General features: G+C 43.2%; 1 protein-coding gene across 1 annotated transcript in view; it reads left to right on the top strand.

Moving 5' to 3' along the window:
• SLC6A8 (solute carrier family 6 member 8) overlaps positions 1–13661 on the top strand; it is a 95352-nt gene extending 81691 nt beyond the window's left edge. The window contains exons 11-13 of the mRNA XM_063936309.1: positions 5977–6077; positions 8286–8456; positions 11253–13661. Coding sequence (XP_063792379.1) covers positions 5977–6077; positions 8286–8456; positions 11253–11390 — 410 coding nt within the window. The 3' untranslated portion in view covers positions 11391–13661. The remainder of the gene's footprint in view (positions 1–5976; positions 6078–8285; positions 8457–11252) is intronic.
• Positions 13662–15405: the final 1744 nt, after the last annotated feature.

The raw sequence follows: 15405 nt of genomic DNA, 5'->3' as shown, positions 1-15405 counted from the left end.
TATACCCCAAAGCTAGATATACATACAGTATATGCCCCCAGAGCCAGTTATACATACATGCCCACTGCACATATCACTGATATATGCCCCCATATATATATATATATATATATATATATATATATATATATATAGAGACACACACACACACATATATATATATATGTATATATATGTTCCTATAGGCAGTTATACACAAGTTCCCAGTGCCAGATACATAAATGCCCCATGACCCAGTTATACATATGTCCCCAGTGCCAGATAAACATATATGCCCCCAGAGACAGATATACATATGTCCCCTCAGTGTCAGGGACACATACCCCCATAGGACGCTGGCTGGCTGGCTGGCTGGCCGCGCGGGCAAGCAGGAGCGGGCGGCCCCAGCATTTTCAGTCTCTCCCCTGCGACGTCCGCGTCCTGCCCCAGCAAAGCTTGCGCATATGTAATGAGCGGCTTGACGTCATGCCGCATATTACATATGCGTGATCAGAGCATACGGGAGGAGCAGCAGCAGCACTGACTGTCAATGACAGTGACAGTCAATGAATTGTGGTCCGCGGCTGAAGCGCCCTGTATGTGTGGCGCCTATCTCAGCCGCGTACTGTGGCAGCAGGCGCCTCTCTCATGTTTGGGGGGAGCGAGCTGCCCCCTTGCCCCCCCCCCATTCCGACGCCTCTGGTGGCCTCTCGTTTTGTCACTCCCAGGTCCTGAGCACGAAGGTAACATAGACACAACCATTGCATCAGCAATATGGGACAGTACGTGTAGAAGTCCCGGGGGGGGAGAGAAAGGGTCTTGTACATCATTTTATAGTCACATTTTATAGACATGAAAAAGGTCAAAAAGAGAAAAAAAATTGTGAAGAACTCATGTTGACCTTTTGATCTAGAACATATCGACCTAGAGACCCTGTCGACCTAGCCAGGGTAGGGAACCAGGTGGTGAGGCAGGAACCATGTCTGTCATCCCTAGGAATTTATGGGAAGAATAGCCCTGAAGGTACCCAGTATGTGAAGGTACCCTTGGCCTAAATGTGAAATATGTACCTCTATTATTCCTGCACAATGTATAGAGATACGACATAGCGTCTCACCCCATGGTTGCGTATTTCTAGCAAGTAGGTGCTAATTGGGGTGGGCAAAGTTTAAAAGCTGTTGCTGACATCATTTCTTTCTGTCATTCATACTGAAAAACTCTTTGTGCACATGAAATATACATCGCAGCCCATATAGATGTCTTTGTGAATACGCCTTCAGATCGAGGTCTATCAGGATGTGCCATCTGATCTAGATTAAACTCTAACTATAGATGAGAAGAGACCTCTACAGACAGAAATTGGTATTACAACTCTCTGCATCCACTGCCTATCCAAGGGTTTCCCATACCTTTTATCGCAAAGTATCTTGTAGCATGTACGAAAAAAGCTCAGCAACGACCTCTGCTGTATGTGCATTTTTACCAGTTGCCATCTATAATGTGTGACTGTGTAGAAAGAACCCAGTGATGCAGGGTTATGCAACCTATGCCTCTCAAGCTGATGTAGAACTAAAAGTACCAGCTTGTACTCTTATATTGAGCAGGTGGTGCATGCTGGGACTTTTAGTTTCCCAAGATCCGGAGAAGCATCGACTTTTGCTCTAACGTGCAAAATTCCTGATGTCAGTACATGTTTTAATAACTATTAACTACCCGCTCTGAATTATATGGAATATACTGTACTTTCATCATCGCTGATACAATAGTCATTTTAAGTTCAGTGTAACACAATTAAGAACCACTTAAAAAATCTTTACTTCATATCTCTGACCATCTCCCACTGTTGTCTGTTGTCATCTCTCGCTGTTAATAAAGAACAGTCATTTTGAACAGATTCATCGCAACACACTGTTTTTCTATTTTTCTCTTTTCTTTTTTGTTTGTAATTTAGAACCATAATATGTAGCAATGAAACCGACAGATATTCCCCAAATCCTTTAGAGGCAGATGTAGGAGCTGGAGCGTGAAAAACTGCTGGCTGTAATCCAGAGCATGCGCTCCTAGGCCTAAACCAAGCCTTAATATAGCCTTGTCCTTGGGATTTGCTGAGCTGCCGACATGCCGCAGAGCATCTCTCAGACGGCTGTTACACTGAGAGACTGGTCACACTTGGTGTACCAGATCTGCTTTCCTAGCTAATGTATACAATATGCTGCCAGTTTTACACTTTACTTCAAAAGCTTACTGCGTATTGTACAGCTGCAGTGCTGTTAAATGTGACTAATAGCATTAATACTGGTAGTTACTTGGTAGAGGAAAGATTTGCAGACATGGGGATGTGGTCATGGCACAAAAAAGTTGTTTCAGTCATGATAAGCTATTACTTTTACATCCTTTTTTTTTTTTTTTTACTTCACAAGATTATTCACTACTAATAATTCTCAATTGGTACCAGGACCAATAAAATGCATATATATATATATACATACTTACTTACTTACATACATACATACATACATACATACATATATTTACACATATCTTGATAAAAAGGTTTGCACCCTGAAATTATATATATCCCTCTGTGACCCTCTACCTAAAAGTTAAGACTCTCCTTTATTCGTTCTAGTTATTGGAACATTTTTTATTTATTTATTCTGGTTTTAGAACCACGTTTATGTGTTTTTATAGTACAATCCATCCCCTTTTCCCACCTTTTTAAGAGTTTAAATTTATAGTAGTATACATTTTGTTACTGTTACTCTATTCGTATTTTATCTGTACCAAATAAATTTGTATATCTTATTTTATTATATACATGGACTGATACATATTTTTAATACACCGGTGGTCGCCAGAACCCTTATACCAATTGCTCATATATATATATATATATATATATATATATATACACACACACACATATATATATATATATATATATATATACAAAACAGATACTCTCCCTTTTGCGCTATTAAACAGAAAGTGAGAAAGGATTGGGTTTGGGCTGCCAAATTCCACTAAATCCCTTGTTAGGAGGGACTAAAAAGATACAAATATGTGCCAGTAGAGGAATGGGCGCACTTGGGTTGTTTTTCCACCCAATATTCAATGGGGAAAAACAGCAGTCTCCCTAAGATATTTACTCCTAATTCGTGAGCATAAAACATCATTTAACATGTTCCATGTAAAAATTTATTACAACATAAAAGCAATGATACAAAACGGTATAGTATCTCTTCTTGCAGATAACACCATATAGTACAGAGGACCAGTTGAAATAACTTTGATAGATTCCTCCTTCTCCTTTGACAATTCAGAGATTTGATGTTTATGAACAAATAACCCGACGCGTTTCGTCTTACTCTAAGACTTCATCAGGGGTATGTCTCTAGTGCTTGATAAATACTGTTAGTGCATCAATGAAATGGCAATTACGTATTCTGGATACTTGAAAAAACCACACACCGGTGGGGTACACAGGTGAAAGTTAGATTAAGCCTTATGGTTAAGTGCTTGAATAACAAGTTCAAACGCATAGGCCTGAACGCAAGTTCATATAGGTATGCGACCTTATGATTCAGGGATTTGGATAACAAGTTCAAATATACAGGTCTACCACAATTTCATATGCGTGTGTAACCTTACCAGTAGCTACAATAGCTTCAAGTCACAACCAGTGTTATTCAAGCACATAACCATAAGGCTTAATCTAGCTTTCACCTGTCTACCCCACCGGTGTGTGTTTTTTTTCAAGTATCCAGAATACGTAATTGCCATTTCATTGATGCACTAACAGTATTTATCAAGCACTAGAGACATACCCCTGATGAAATCTTAGAATAAGACGAAACGCGTCGGGTTATTTGTTCATCAACATCAAATCTCCGAATTGTCAAAGGAGAAGGAGGAATCTATCAAAGTTATTTCAACTGGTCCTCTGTACTATATGGTGTTATCTGCAAGAAGAGATACTATACCGTTTTGTATCATTGCTTTTATGTTGTAATACATTTTTACATGGAACATGTTAAATGTGGTTTTATGCTCACGAATTAGGAGTAAATATCTTAGGGAGACTGCTGTTTTTCCCCATTGAATATTGGGTGGAAAAACAACCCAAGTGCGCCCATTCCTCTACTGGCACATACACATATATATATATATATATATATATATATATATATATATATATATATATATATATATATATATGTGTATATATCTATATACCGTATATACTCGAGTATAAGCCGACTTTTTCAGCATGTTTTTTTGTGCTGAAAAAGCCCCCTCGGCTTATACCCGAGTCAGTGGAAGGAGGGACACGGAGGGCACAGCGCGCGGCTCTCCTGTGTCCCTCCTGCGTCTCCGGCGGCGTGTGTGTGTGTGTGTGTTAAATGAACTGCCCGTTCGTGAGCTCTGATTGGCTCACAAACCGGCACTTCATTTAATACACACACGCCGCCGGAGACGGAGACGCAGGAGGGACACAGGAGAGCCGCGCGCTGTGCCCTCCGTGTCCCTCCTTCAGAAGACAACGCGGGAGCGATGGAGGGTAAGTACCCTTCCTGGCACTGTGGGGCATATCTGGCAGCATGAGGGCACATCTGGCACAGTGGGGCATATCTGACATATCTGGCAGCATGAGGGCACATCTGGCACAGTGGGGCATATCTGGCAGCATGAGGGCACATCTGGCACTGTGGGGCATATCTGGCAGCATATCTGGCATATCTGGCACTGTGGGGCATATCTGGCAGCATGAGGGCATATCTGGCACTGTGGGGCATATCTGGCAGCATGAGGGCACATCTGGCACTGGGGCATATCTGGCAGCATGAGGGCATATCTGGCACTGTGGGTATATCTGGCAGCATGAGGGCATATCTGGCACTGTGGGGCATATCTAGCAGCATGAGGGCACATCTGGCATATCTGGCAGCATGAGGGCATATCTGGCACTGTGGGGCATATCTGGCAGCATGAGGGCATATCTGGCAGTATGAGGGCATATCTGGCACTGAGGGCTGTGTACGGCTAGAGCTGCATTTCCCACCCTAGGCTTATACTCGAGTCAATGAGTTTTCCCAGGTTTTTGTAGTAAAATTAGGTGCCTCGGCTTATATTCGGGTCGACTTATACTCGAGTATATACGGTATATCTATATATATATATATATATATATATATATATATACATACACACACACATACATATGGTTTCTTTAGTGTAACTGAGTTGGTTTACTGACAGGAAGTGTACTGTGCGCAAGAAAATATCGCCCCCATTGCATACCCCCCAACATGACCCTCTCCAGGAGGGACACAATGCTCTGCTTCTGGAATTTTCTCTTAATGTATGATTGCTGTCACCTGTTTTGAACAGGTTAATGGATAAGAAAGGTGTTTCACCACAGGTGCTGACAATCATACATTAAGAGGGAAGACCAGAAGCAGAGCATTCTGTCCCTCCTGGAGAGGGTCATGTTGGGAGGTATGCTATTGTCACATCTCAGATCAATCTTTTGCAGCAAGTACACGTGAAGTGGACATTCAGTCATTCATATCGCTCAGGCAGATTTGTTTCTCTACATCACGTTTGGATAAGATAATGTATAATCTCAATGTAGCTCTGTACATTGCATACAAATATTTATTCACAGAGAACTGTTATAGTATAAAAAAAGACTAAAACTAACACATCTGTCAGGAAGACAATGTTGTCTGCAGGTGGAGTTCCCATTTAATTCATTATGCCTAGGAATACCTCACAAATGAAATATTCTGCAGAGAGATATGGCTGCTGGACGGGACTGTTCGCCCACAACACAATTAGTCAGACATAGTACAGGACAGCGCATAGTCACAGTCTCCACACTGCAGCTATTTCTTCAGGGGACACTGACACACCAAATGCTGGGAAGATGGAAAGTATGAGCTAAGAGGAAAGCAGATGATCTGCCTTCGCTGACCTCTCGTCTCATCTCTTCAGGAGCTGACAGATTCATGGATGATATTGCCCGTATGATTGGTTACCGTCCTTTCCCTTGGATGAAGTGGTGCTGGTCTGTGATTACTCCGTTCGTCTGCATGGTAAGACTTCATCTTCCTTTATGATGACTAGAATCCTAAACTTTATTGGGGTATATTGATACGGCATGGACATTTATGGTTCCCATCTATACCTTTACAGCAGTGGTACAAATTTTGCTGACCTAGTCTATTCCAAGCGATAACTTAATTGGAACGTGCATAAATCATATTTAAAATTGAATATGCTATTTTAGGACATAACCAACCCCATCCCCCAAAATAGGGTTCCTGGGAGCATTCATATAAGAGATCAGTACATTCCATCAGTATATAATAGATATTAACCTATGTGATCTGTTCCTCTAGCTTTGGCAATCCTGGTACCTCCTTTAGATTATCCAGTGGTTCTCAAACTCAGTCCTCAGGGTCCCAAACAGTGCATGTTTTCCAGGTCACCTGTGGATCTTTAAAATCTGCCAGTTGTTCCTATACCTGTGCACCTACTAGGATATCTGGAAAACATGAACTGTTTGGGTTCCCAAGGACCGTGTTTGAGAACCACTGGGTTACAGGAAAGCTCAGAGCCTCTGTTGGATAGGAGCCCCAAATTCAGTGCTAAAACAGTAAGTTCCAAGACGATTAGCATTATTCTAAAGCAATATGGAGTCTATTCATGAAGCAGTGAAAAGTGTGGAGAAGTGAGCCAGTGGAGAAGTTGCCCATGGCAACCAATCAGCATTGACGTAACATTTATGAAGTACATTCTATAAAATTATACGGAGCAGCTGATTGGTTGCCATGAGCAACTTCTCCACTGGCTCACTTCTCCACTCTTTTCATACTTCATGAATAGACCCCTATGTCACTGTTGTATGTTGACTTGGGCTCTTCCTGAAGCCTACTACTGTGTCTTAATTGTCTAATAGCATTATGTCATCCTTGAGTAATCAAGTACTGTACTTATAATACTGAAGTCACTGCAGACAATGTGATAGTCTCTGGTTTCTCTGTATATTACTGATGTCGCCTCCCGACAGCTGCCTCACCATACTCACTCACCGAGCTCCTGTGTCTCAGCAAACAGCTGTCCGTGTGGACATCCGGACTAATTCCTTTCATGGCCTCCATGTCTTGCAGCACAGTAATATAAGAGCTAAATTACATCAAGCTAAATATTTGTTCCACTATTCATCTTCTCCATATTCATGTAATACATATTTGTTTCTGAGGGACATCTCAGTGGCTTCAGCTGGCAGAGAAGATGATAGCCTAGTCAGTAATATTAAACCGGTTTAATCTGACGTCGTAGTAAGTCCGGCCGAGCGGACATCTCTCATGTTTCATCAATAAGTACGATCCAGTCATACCGAAACTGATGGGATAGGATGGACATTCAACAAAGCCGGTCACGCCCACCTGCAGATGGCTTGTGTCATCTGACCAGAAAATGACGTTTCATTCAGTTATATTCAATCTAGTCCTGTCACCACACCATTGATATATGGCAGATTTGGCCACATGTCTGGCTATTTGATGATTGGTCCAAATTAAAATAGATAAGTTGCTGTGCTTACATTACCTCAGGTTTCACTTAGATGGTCTCATGGCAATATAGAGAGAGAGGTAAAGTGCTAACCAATCAGCTTCTGTCACTTTACAGCTTGTGGGGGAGATGTACTAAGCAGTGATAAAAGTGGAGTAGTGAACTAGTGGAGAAGTTGCACATGGCAACCAATCAGCATTGACGTAACATTTATAATTTGCATATTATAAAATTATACAGAGCAGCTGATTGGTTGCCATGGGCAACTTCTCCACTGACTCACTTCTCCAATTTTGTCACTGCTTAGTACATGTCCCCCCTGTGTTTTAAAAAACAGAACAAAAAAAATGACAGTTACGTGGTTGGTGCTTTATCTTTCCCCACTTTATCACTTTCCAAGCTTTGATTTAGCTCCCCCTGAATGTATAGATAGAATTATGTCTATGTATGAAAGCTCCATGTGCACAAAGCGCTCCGTCAAGGTTAGCCATTGCCTACTCCTGGTGGAAGCTGCCATTTTGTGGGGTAAAACAATGTTGATGAGACAGCGGCCTATCAGCATATCAGGAAGTAAAGGTGTTATTAATGCCTTCACTGCATGCAGGAGACAGGGCCACTGTAAAGTACATTAGACAAGTGCTGTAAATGCTTCCACAGATGGTGACAGCCATCTGTAGTTTATTTTGCAGCGGAAATTATATCTGTCATTTTTGTTTTCTTCACAGTCCATATTCATCTTCAACCTAGTGAACTACAAGCCTCTGACGTACAACAAGACCTACACGTACCCGTGGTGGGGCGAGGCCATCGGCTGGTGCTTTGCTATGCTATCCATGCTGTGTGTTCCTGTGACCTTCCTTTATAAAATCGCACGTGCCAAGGGAACACTGAAAGAAGTACGTGCCCTGGCTTCTCCTTGTACTGCGATATAATCACTTATTTCATCATGTATTATCAATGAATAGGTTACTAAAACAACAGTCATTGTTTTCTTTTCATGATATTTCACTGTAAATATGGGAGTTACCAGTGGTGAGAATACAGTGTACTTTCAGGAAAGTAGGTGGAGCCACATAGGCAATCTTTAGCTAACAGCAGCGGCTCGTACCCTCATTGATGTTGGGGGCTGCACGTGCTGCAGTCCACAGTCCCAGCACCTGCACAATCAATCTGCAAGGCTCCATGACCCGCACATGCACACAAGCAGCTTCATCAGTCCCGGCACCTGTACAGTGGATCTAGTATGCGCAAAAGCACTGGTTTCTACATTGGCTATTGCCCCTAGAAGTCAGGTAAGGCTGACAGTAATGCAGGGAGTGGCTTCCTATTGAAAGCACTGTCTCTGGTAATTACGACCCGTACTGGCAGTCCCAAGTGAGGAAAACACCTCCCCCTGGGACTGCTCCTTCCATATGATTAGCAGATAGCACTTTCAATGGGAAGCCACTGCCTGGGCACGGACTCACTGGGGGTGGCAGATTTTAATAGGGACTGCAACCCCTTGGTAAAATCCGCCACTGATAGGCATTTTGTACAGCGCATCTCTGCTTTCCACCACTTCAGTGGTGGTGGTGGAGAAAGTTGCTGCATGGAGGGTGAACGGCACACAATCCTCTCATAAGGGCAGATGTATTAAGCCTAGAAATACGGTTATAACTACAAAGGACAGCTCTCCAGATAAGAGTTGTCATTTGTAATCACGGGACTTCAGAGTTTCGGACCCAGTAGTCCTTCTGCACATGCACAGAGTGACGCGTGGCCGAGGGAGTTGCTGGGAGGGATCCAACTGGGGGAAAATGTGATGAGAAGCCTATAGGCTTCTATAGGGTACCGTATTGCGAGAGAGCAGAGGGTTCCGCACTTACCCAATCATTTACACTAGTATTATAGAAATATCAGATCCAGTAGTAAGGACCAACGTTATGAAATTTATGCTCCAAATGGGTTTATCTAATAGCTCTGTTGGTGGTGCACCCTTGAGTTATAATTGGAACTGGCAAAAAGGAAAGAAAAGAAAAACTCTTTTTGTTGGGGCACGCCTGCAAATGATGGCGTTACCTACCACATCCGAGCTCTACCTGGCTGTGGTAGTTTATTTCTCTCCACTTTATCTCTCTCCAAGGCTTAGTACATCTGCCCCATAATCTCATTACCATGTAGGTCCGCTGGACACACCCTCTGGTGGATGGCTGTGCAAAGGGGTCCAGATTTGGAAGAAAGAGTAGACATGCGTTGTTGTTTTACTCTATATATGCCTTGGTACACAGACCCCTGGATCTCTTATGGGGCGGGATTTACTAAAGGGAAAATGCGGTAAAACCCCCGTTGTACCGCATTTTCATATGTACTAACTCCCGATCGCCGTGTTTTCGCACCATAGGGTATCGCCATCTTTTTATGGCGATACCCTATAGAAGTCTATGGGATTCTTACCGCCGCTGCCGGATCCTGCCGCATCCCTCCGTCGCCCCGCACCGCTCACGACGGCCCCCCCTTCCCCCTGGCATACCTGAGCCGCTGCTGGTGTGGCCCCCCTCCTCCTTCTCCCCCGCATGTCTCCTTCCGGCTGCAGGGGGGAGGAGGAGCAGCCCGGGGTCTCCCTGCACAGGTCACCTCCCGAGTCTGGGAGGTGACGGAGACCCCCGCCGACCTCCACTGACCCTGGCAGACATCATCGCTGGGAGCCTCCTATACCGCATTGCGATACTAATCGCATATGTTAGTACATATGCGATTAGTATCGCTGCGGTAGGCGGCGAGGGGCGGCAATGTCTTATAGCACATCCCGCCCATGGTGCTTAGTCAGACCTTTGTACATGTTAAACTCACTGCCAGAGACTGTTTCGGTCTGGGCTTGAGACCCACATACTGGGGCCAATAATGGAAGGAAACCCACATACTGGGGCCAATAATGCAAGGAGACCCACATACTGGGGCCAATAATGCAAGGAGACCCACATACTGGGGCCAATAATGCAAGGAGACCCACATACTGGGGCCAATAATGCAAGGAGACCCACATACTGGGGCCAATAATGCAAGGAGACCCACATACTGGGGCCAATAATGCAAGGAGACCCACAAACTGGGGCCAATGTTGCAAGAGTGACTCCACCACATTTGCATGATATAAATGACCATCCGTGTTAATGCTTTGCACTTAGATCGTTGTACATCTCCACGGGATACGGTCGTTAGGTCGACTGAACTTAGGTCGACAGTCATTAGGTCGACCACTGAAGGTTGACATAAGCATTAGGTCGACATGTGCATTAGGTCGACAGGTCAAAAGGTCAACATGAGTTTTTCACAACTTTTTTTTTTTTTTTTAATTTGGGGGATTTTCCCAAACTTGACGAGCCACGTGGACTACGATTGGAACGGTAACCTGTGCCGAGCGAAGCAAGGCACCTTGCCCGAAGCGAGGGGACACGGTGCACTAATTGGGGTTCCCCATCACTTTACGAAGAAAACGACACCAAAAAAAGAGAAAAAAACTCACGTCGACCTTTTCACCTGTCGACCTAGTACATTTCGACCTGATGCCCATGTCAACCTAGTACATGTCGACCTAATGCTCATGTCGACCTTCAGTGGTCGACCTAATGACTGTCGACCTAAGTTGAGTCGACCCAACGTCCCGTACCCATCTCCACACTGTATCTAATGACCTTGTCGATATTCATTTACAGCGTTGGCAGCGTTTGACTGAACCCGTCTGGGGAGCTCACCATCTAGAGTACATGGCACCTGATCCAGATGTCAAGAGCTTGACCAGCATGAGCCCGGTGTCAGATAATAAAATAATCATCTTCGAGAGCGTTATGTGAAGTGAGCGTCCACCAACTGCGATCCCCGGAGCTTTTACTCGTGTGTCCCAGTCTCCATCTTCCTGCTGATCTAGAACCGACACTAGTTTCCCAATGCCTACATCTCCTCATACTGATGAAGCAGATTTTATTGTCCCACATCTTATGAAGCATCTTCCAGCTGTGCTTGATGGAACATGGAGAATTTACGGTGGTAGGCCCTCCCGATCTCCTGGATATGGTCCTTATCAGAGACGATTTGTGAATGTGACTGTACAGACCAAAATTGTAACAGTTCTTTTTATCTCACTAAATGGGTAGAATGAGATGGTAAATAAGTGAACATTTAGCTGAAATTCCCCATCCCCACATCATCATGGTCTGAAATCGAGTACCTGAATGGTACGTTTAAAACAAGACTGTATTTACAATTGGTGGTGCTGCCCTCAACACAACTCGACGGTGTTGCTGGAGAGGTCGGCACGGAGAGCAGTACATTGGGCTGTGCCGCCTTTCAGTGGCTAGTTCCAATGAGCCGCAGACAACTGCTACTTTGCCTAATTGTAAATACAGAACCGCAAGTGGACAGTCACCCCAAACCAATGTCACCTTCACTTCACCAACAGTTTGCTTAGCAAACAAGTTCTAGATAGTCTCAATGAAGGAGATGTTCAAGGCTGGAAGAATTGCAAAGGGAATCCTGATGCCAAATGAATCACGTGGGGGAATACAGTGAACAGATATCACTGCAACAGCAGATTTGCTTTTTAAGGGGTTTTGCCAAATGCTTTTGCGATATCAAAACAAATCCATGTCTTCCTTTTACTACCAGGAACACTCATCCCGAAATATCACTGCTAGCAAATAGCAGGGCAGGCACCCACAATGCACTGCAGTGCGGTGCTTGCCAATGTAAGTAACACTTGTGTTTGCAAGGATTGGTCTTGGATTACTGGGCGCCAACAGTCAGCCAGAAGTCACACGGTGAATTTAAAACACTATCGCTGACAGGATTAACCCCTAGAGGCGTCCGCATCACCATCCGTTGCATTGCTTATATCCAACACCCCTTGCAGTAAAGCCGTTTTATAATGGTCAGGTCTTTCCGCTTGGCACATTGTAACACCCGTATGCATCACTGCAGAAAACAGCAAAAGCTAAATTTGCACTTTTTTTAATTTTATTTTTTATCAGTATATGTGTACATGTATGTTGTTTGTACAGGCGACCCGTGAGGAAACCAAAAGTATTAACAGACATGTATAACACTAAATCGCTGCTCGTCCTCTGCTGCTATAGTTACTGCTGTGGCGGGTGTCCATTTTGTGCCTCGACATACTGTACAGTTAAATCTATGCATCAACCAATGCACACGTCAGTGTGCTCAGCAATACATCATGTGTTTCCCCCTCACTCGCATACATTTACAACATTTTCAGTCAGGCAGTATTAAAACCATGTGGGCCCAAAACTGCCTCAAAGACAAGGTGGGCGTGCAAGGAAAGATTGACCGAAAAACTTAAACATCCCATAAACAAAATCCCGACATTGCCTTCGAGTAACAGTACTCGGTGTGTGAATATTAATTTAAGCTAAGGCTTCCGAATTAATGGTATTGACATATAATACGTTATGGGGCATGCTGGGAAGGTACGTCATGGCGAGATGCATCATGGAACTCAGGAGACGTTTCCAAAACAAAAATGCCTGTAGCATTAATTGAATATCATTATTTATTTATTTTTTGGGGGGGGATTTACTGATAGATAAATGACACAAATACTCCTAAATCATGATTTATTTTTAAATTATGTGAACCAATAATGGACTGGAACCGTTCGTGCTTCCCATCCCAGCAACCTTAAGCAGCAGAATTATCACGCTCATGAGCTTTTAAAAGATGCAAATTTCTAATTTTGTTATAAATATTTTTGTGCCGCAGAAAAACAATGTAATTTTTTATTTTTATTTTTTTGGTGGGAAAAAACAAACAAAAACAAAAAAAACAATGTATAGAGAAGTTTTTATCGAGAAAAAAAAAACATGGAAAAGATTGCTATATTTTGTGACTTTTTGAAAGACGAGAGACCCAGTGTTACTTGTGTGATAAAAGATATTGATCTGTATTTTGTAATCGCTGTGATACAGTATGCAGCGGTGAACATGTGAAGCATACTTGCCTACCTGACCCTCTCCATGAGGGAGAAAATGCTCTGTTCCTGGACTTTCCTGGTAATGTATGATTGCCATCACCTGTGGTGAAATAACCTTTCCTATCAATTAACTAGCTCATCACAGGTGATGGCAATCATACATTACCAGGAAAGTCCAGGAACAGAACATTTTCTCCCTCGTGGGGAGGGTCAGGTAGGCAAGTATGATGTGAAGGGATCTCTAGTACTGTGAAATAGGCCTGAAAGGAGACTCTGGGTCATATTTGATACCTTGGTGCAATGGGCTGGGATGTGCAGTAGCTCACAGCATATCAGATCAGTTCTTTCTTCTAATGCAGCTTACAAAATGAAAGCTGTTGCCTGATTGGCTGCTGAGGGTTACAGCACATTTGATGCACCTTGCACTGTGGTAATGAGTTATTTGAGCTACTTTTGCCCTCAGCTTAGGGGAAATCATCTTTTGGGCCTTCAGCTGTTTGTGGATGACATCTGTCCGAAGTGTTCTGTCGTTTGCAGACAGCTGTTCATTAGAAACAGCTAAAGAGCTAAAAAAAAAAAAAAAAAAAATTAATAATAACACAGAAAATCAGTGTATATTCTTAAAAAATGTGTACGTTAAAGTAATAGAGTGTATATATGTTATTATTATGAACAGTTGTAGATAATGTTGTCACAAGGTGCTGCTATTAGTTCAAGCAATGTAATATTACGACACTAGTGAAGTAACCTTTCAGCACAACTACAGTGACAGAAGTGAAGAACTGTCACATCACATCTTGTTCACCGTCCTGAAAACTCACTTGAATTTAATTTAATTTTTCATTATTTACTATTAAACTGCACCTGTCACCTTCTCAGAGAGGCGGCAGCCATTTTGTGGTCTGCTACAATATGCATGACAATGCAACCAATTACATCAGTATCTGTGCTTAATCATCACGTATATGTCTAATCCCGTTTAGAAGTAGACATTACCACACAGAGGGGCAGATTCAATTAGAGGAAGGTTCCATATTTGGAACCTCGCGCGCTAACACTACGTGGGTTACCCTGGCAGAAAAAATGTCCTTGTTTTTACAGCCTGTAAAGGTGCGAGCAAAAAAACAAAATAGTTTTGTCGCCCATATTAACTTGATATGTGCGTAGCGACACTGAAAACTTGCAGCTAATTAGTTCTGCCATTACAGTTGATGCGCCACATTATGTGGTTGGTTATCATAAATACCACACTGACATTTGAATAATATGGTTAATACTATAGCAACAAAAAAACATGCACATTTATATTTCTTGTCTTGTTATATTGCTGAATAGAATGGAAACTGTTTTTAGCTATTTAGGAAACTCCTATACACCATATTTTCAGTGGGTGTGACTCTCCCACCCTTTCAGTGTCTCAATTATATAGCACCACTGAACTGCCCTTACCTTTATAAACAGTACGGGACATAAAGTGCCCCAGATCCCCCCTCAGTTATACTGCCCGTGCCCATGTATTCAAAGTATTCACAGAGGGCCTAATTTAGAGACCCAATGGTTTCTCCGATGATTGTTTGACGGCGCATTTGAGGGTATGATGGTGCTGCCTGCGTTTCCAGAAAACTAGGGTGTGTCAGTCTGAATTTCTGGGAGTGGCGAGGCCGGGAACTGCGTCTACTGATGCAGATTTACTGGCCTTGCAAGTGGGCAGGAGGCAGCCATTTTGAGCAAGCTTGGGCTTACTCAGATGACCAATGCTGCAAACATCGCAACTGATGGCCGTGATGGTGATCCAATGCTGCATCTATGCGATGCTGGCAGGAGGCGGTCATTTTGAGCAAGCTTGGGCTTAATCAGATGGCCAGTGCTGCAAACATTGCAAC

This window comes from Pseudophryne corroboree, chromosome 8, assembly GCF_028390025.1.
Source record: "Pseudophryne corroboree isolate aPseCor3 chromosome 8, aPseCor3.hap2, whole genome shotgun sequence".
NCBI classification, from domain to species: Eukaryota; Metazoa; Chordata; class Amphibia; order Anura; family Myobatrachidae; genus Pseudophryne; species Pseudophryne corroboree.
Note: the sequence above shows the minus strand (reverse complement) of the source record. Positions and strands in the feature narration are given on the sequence as shown.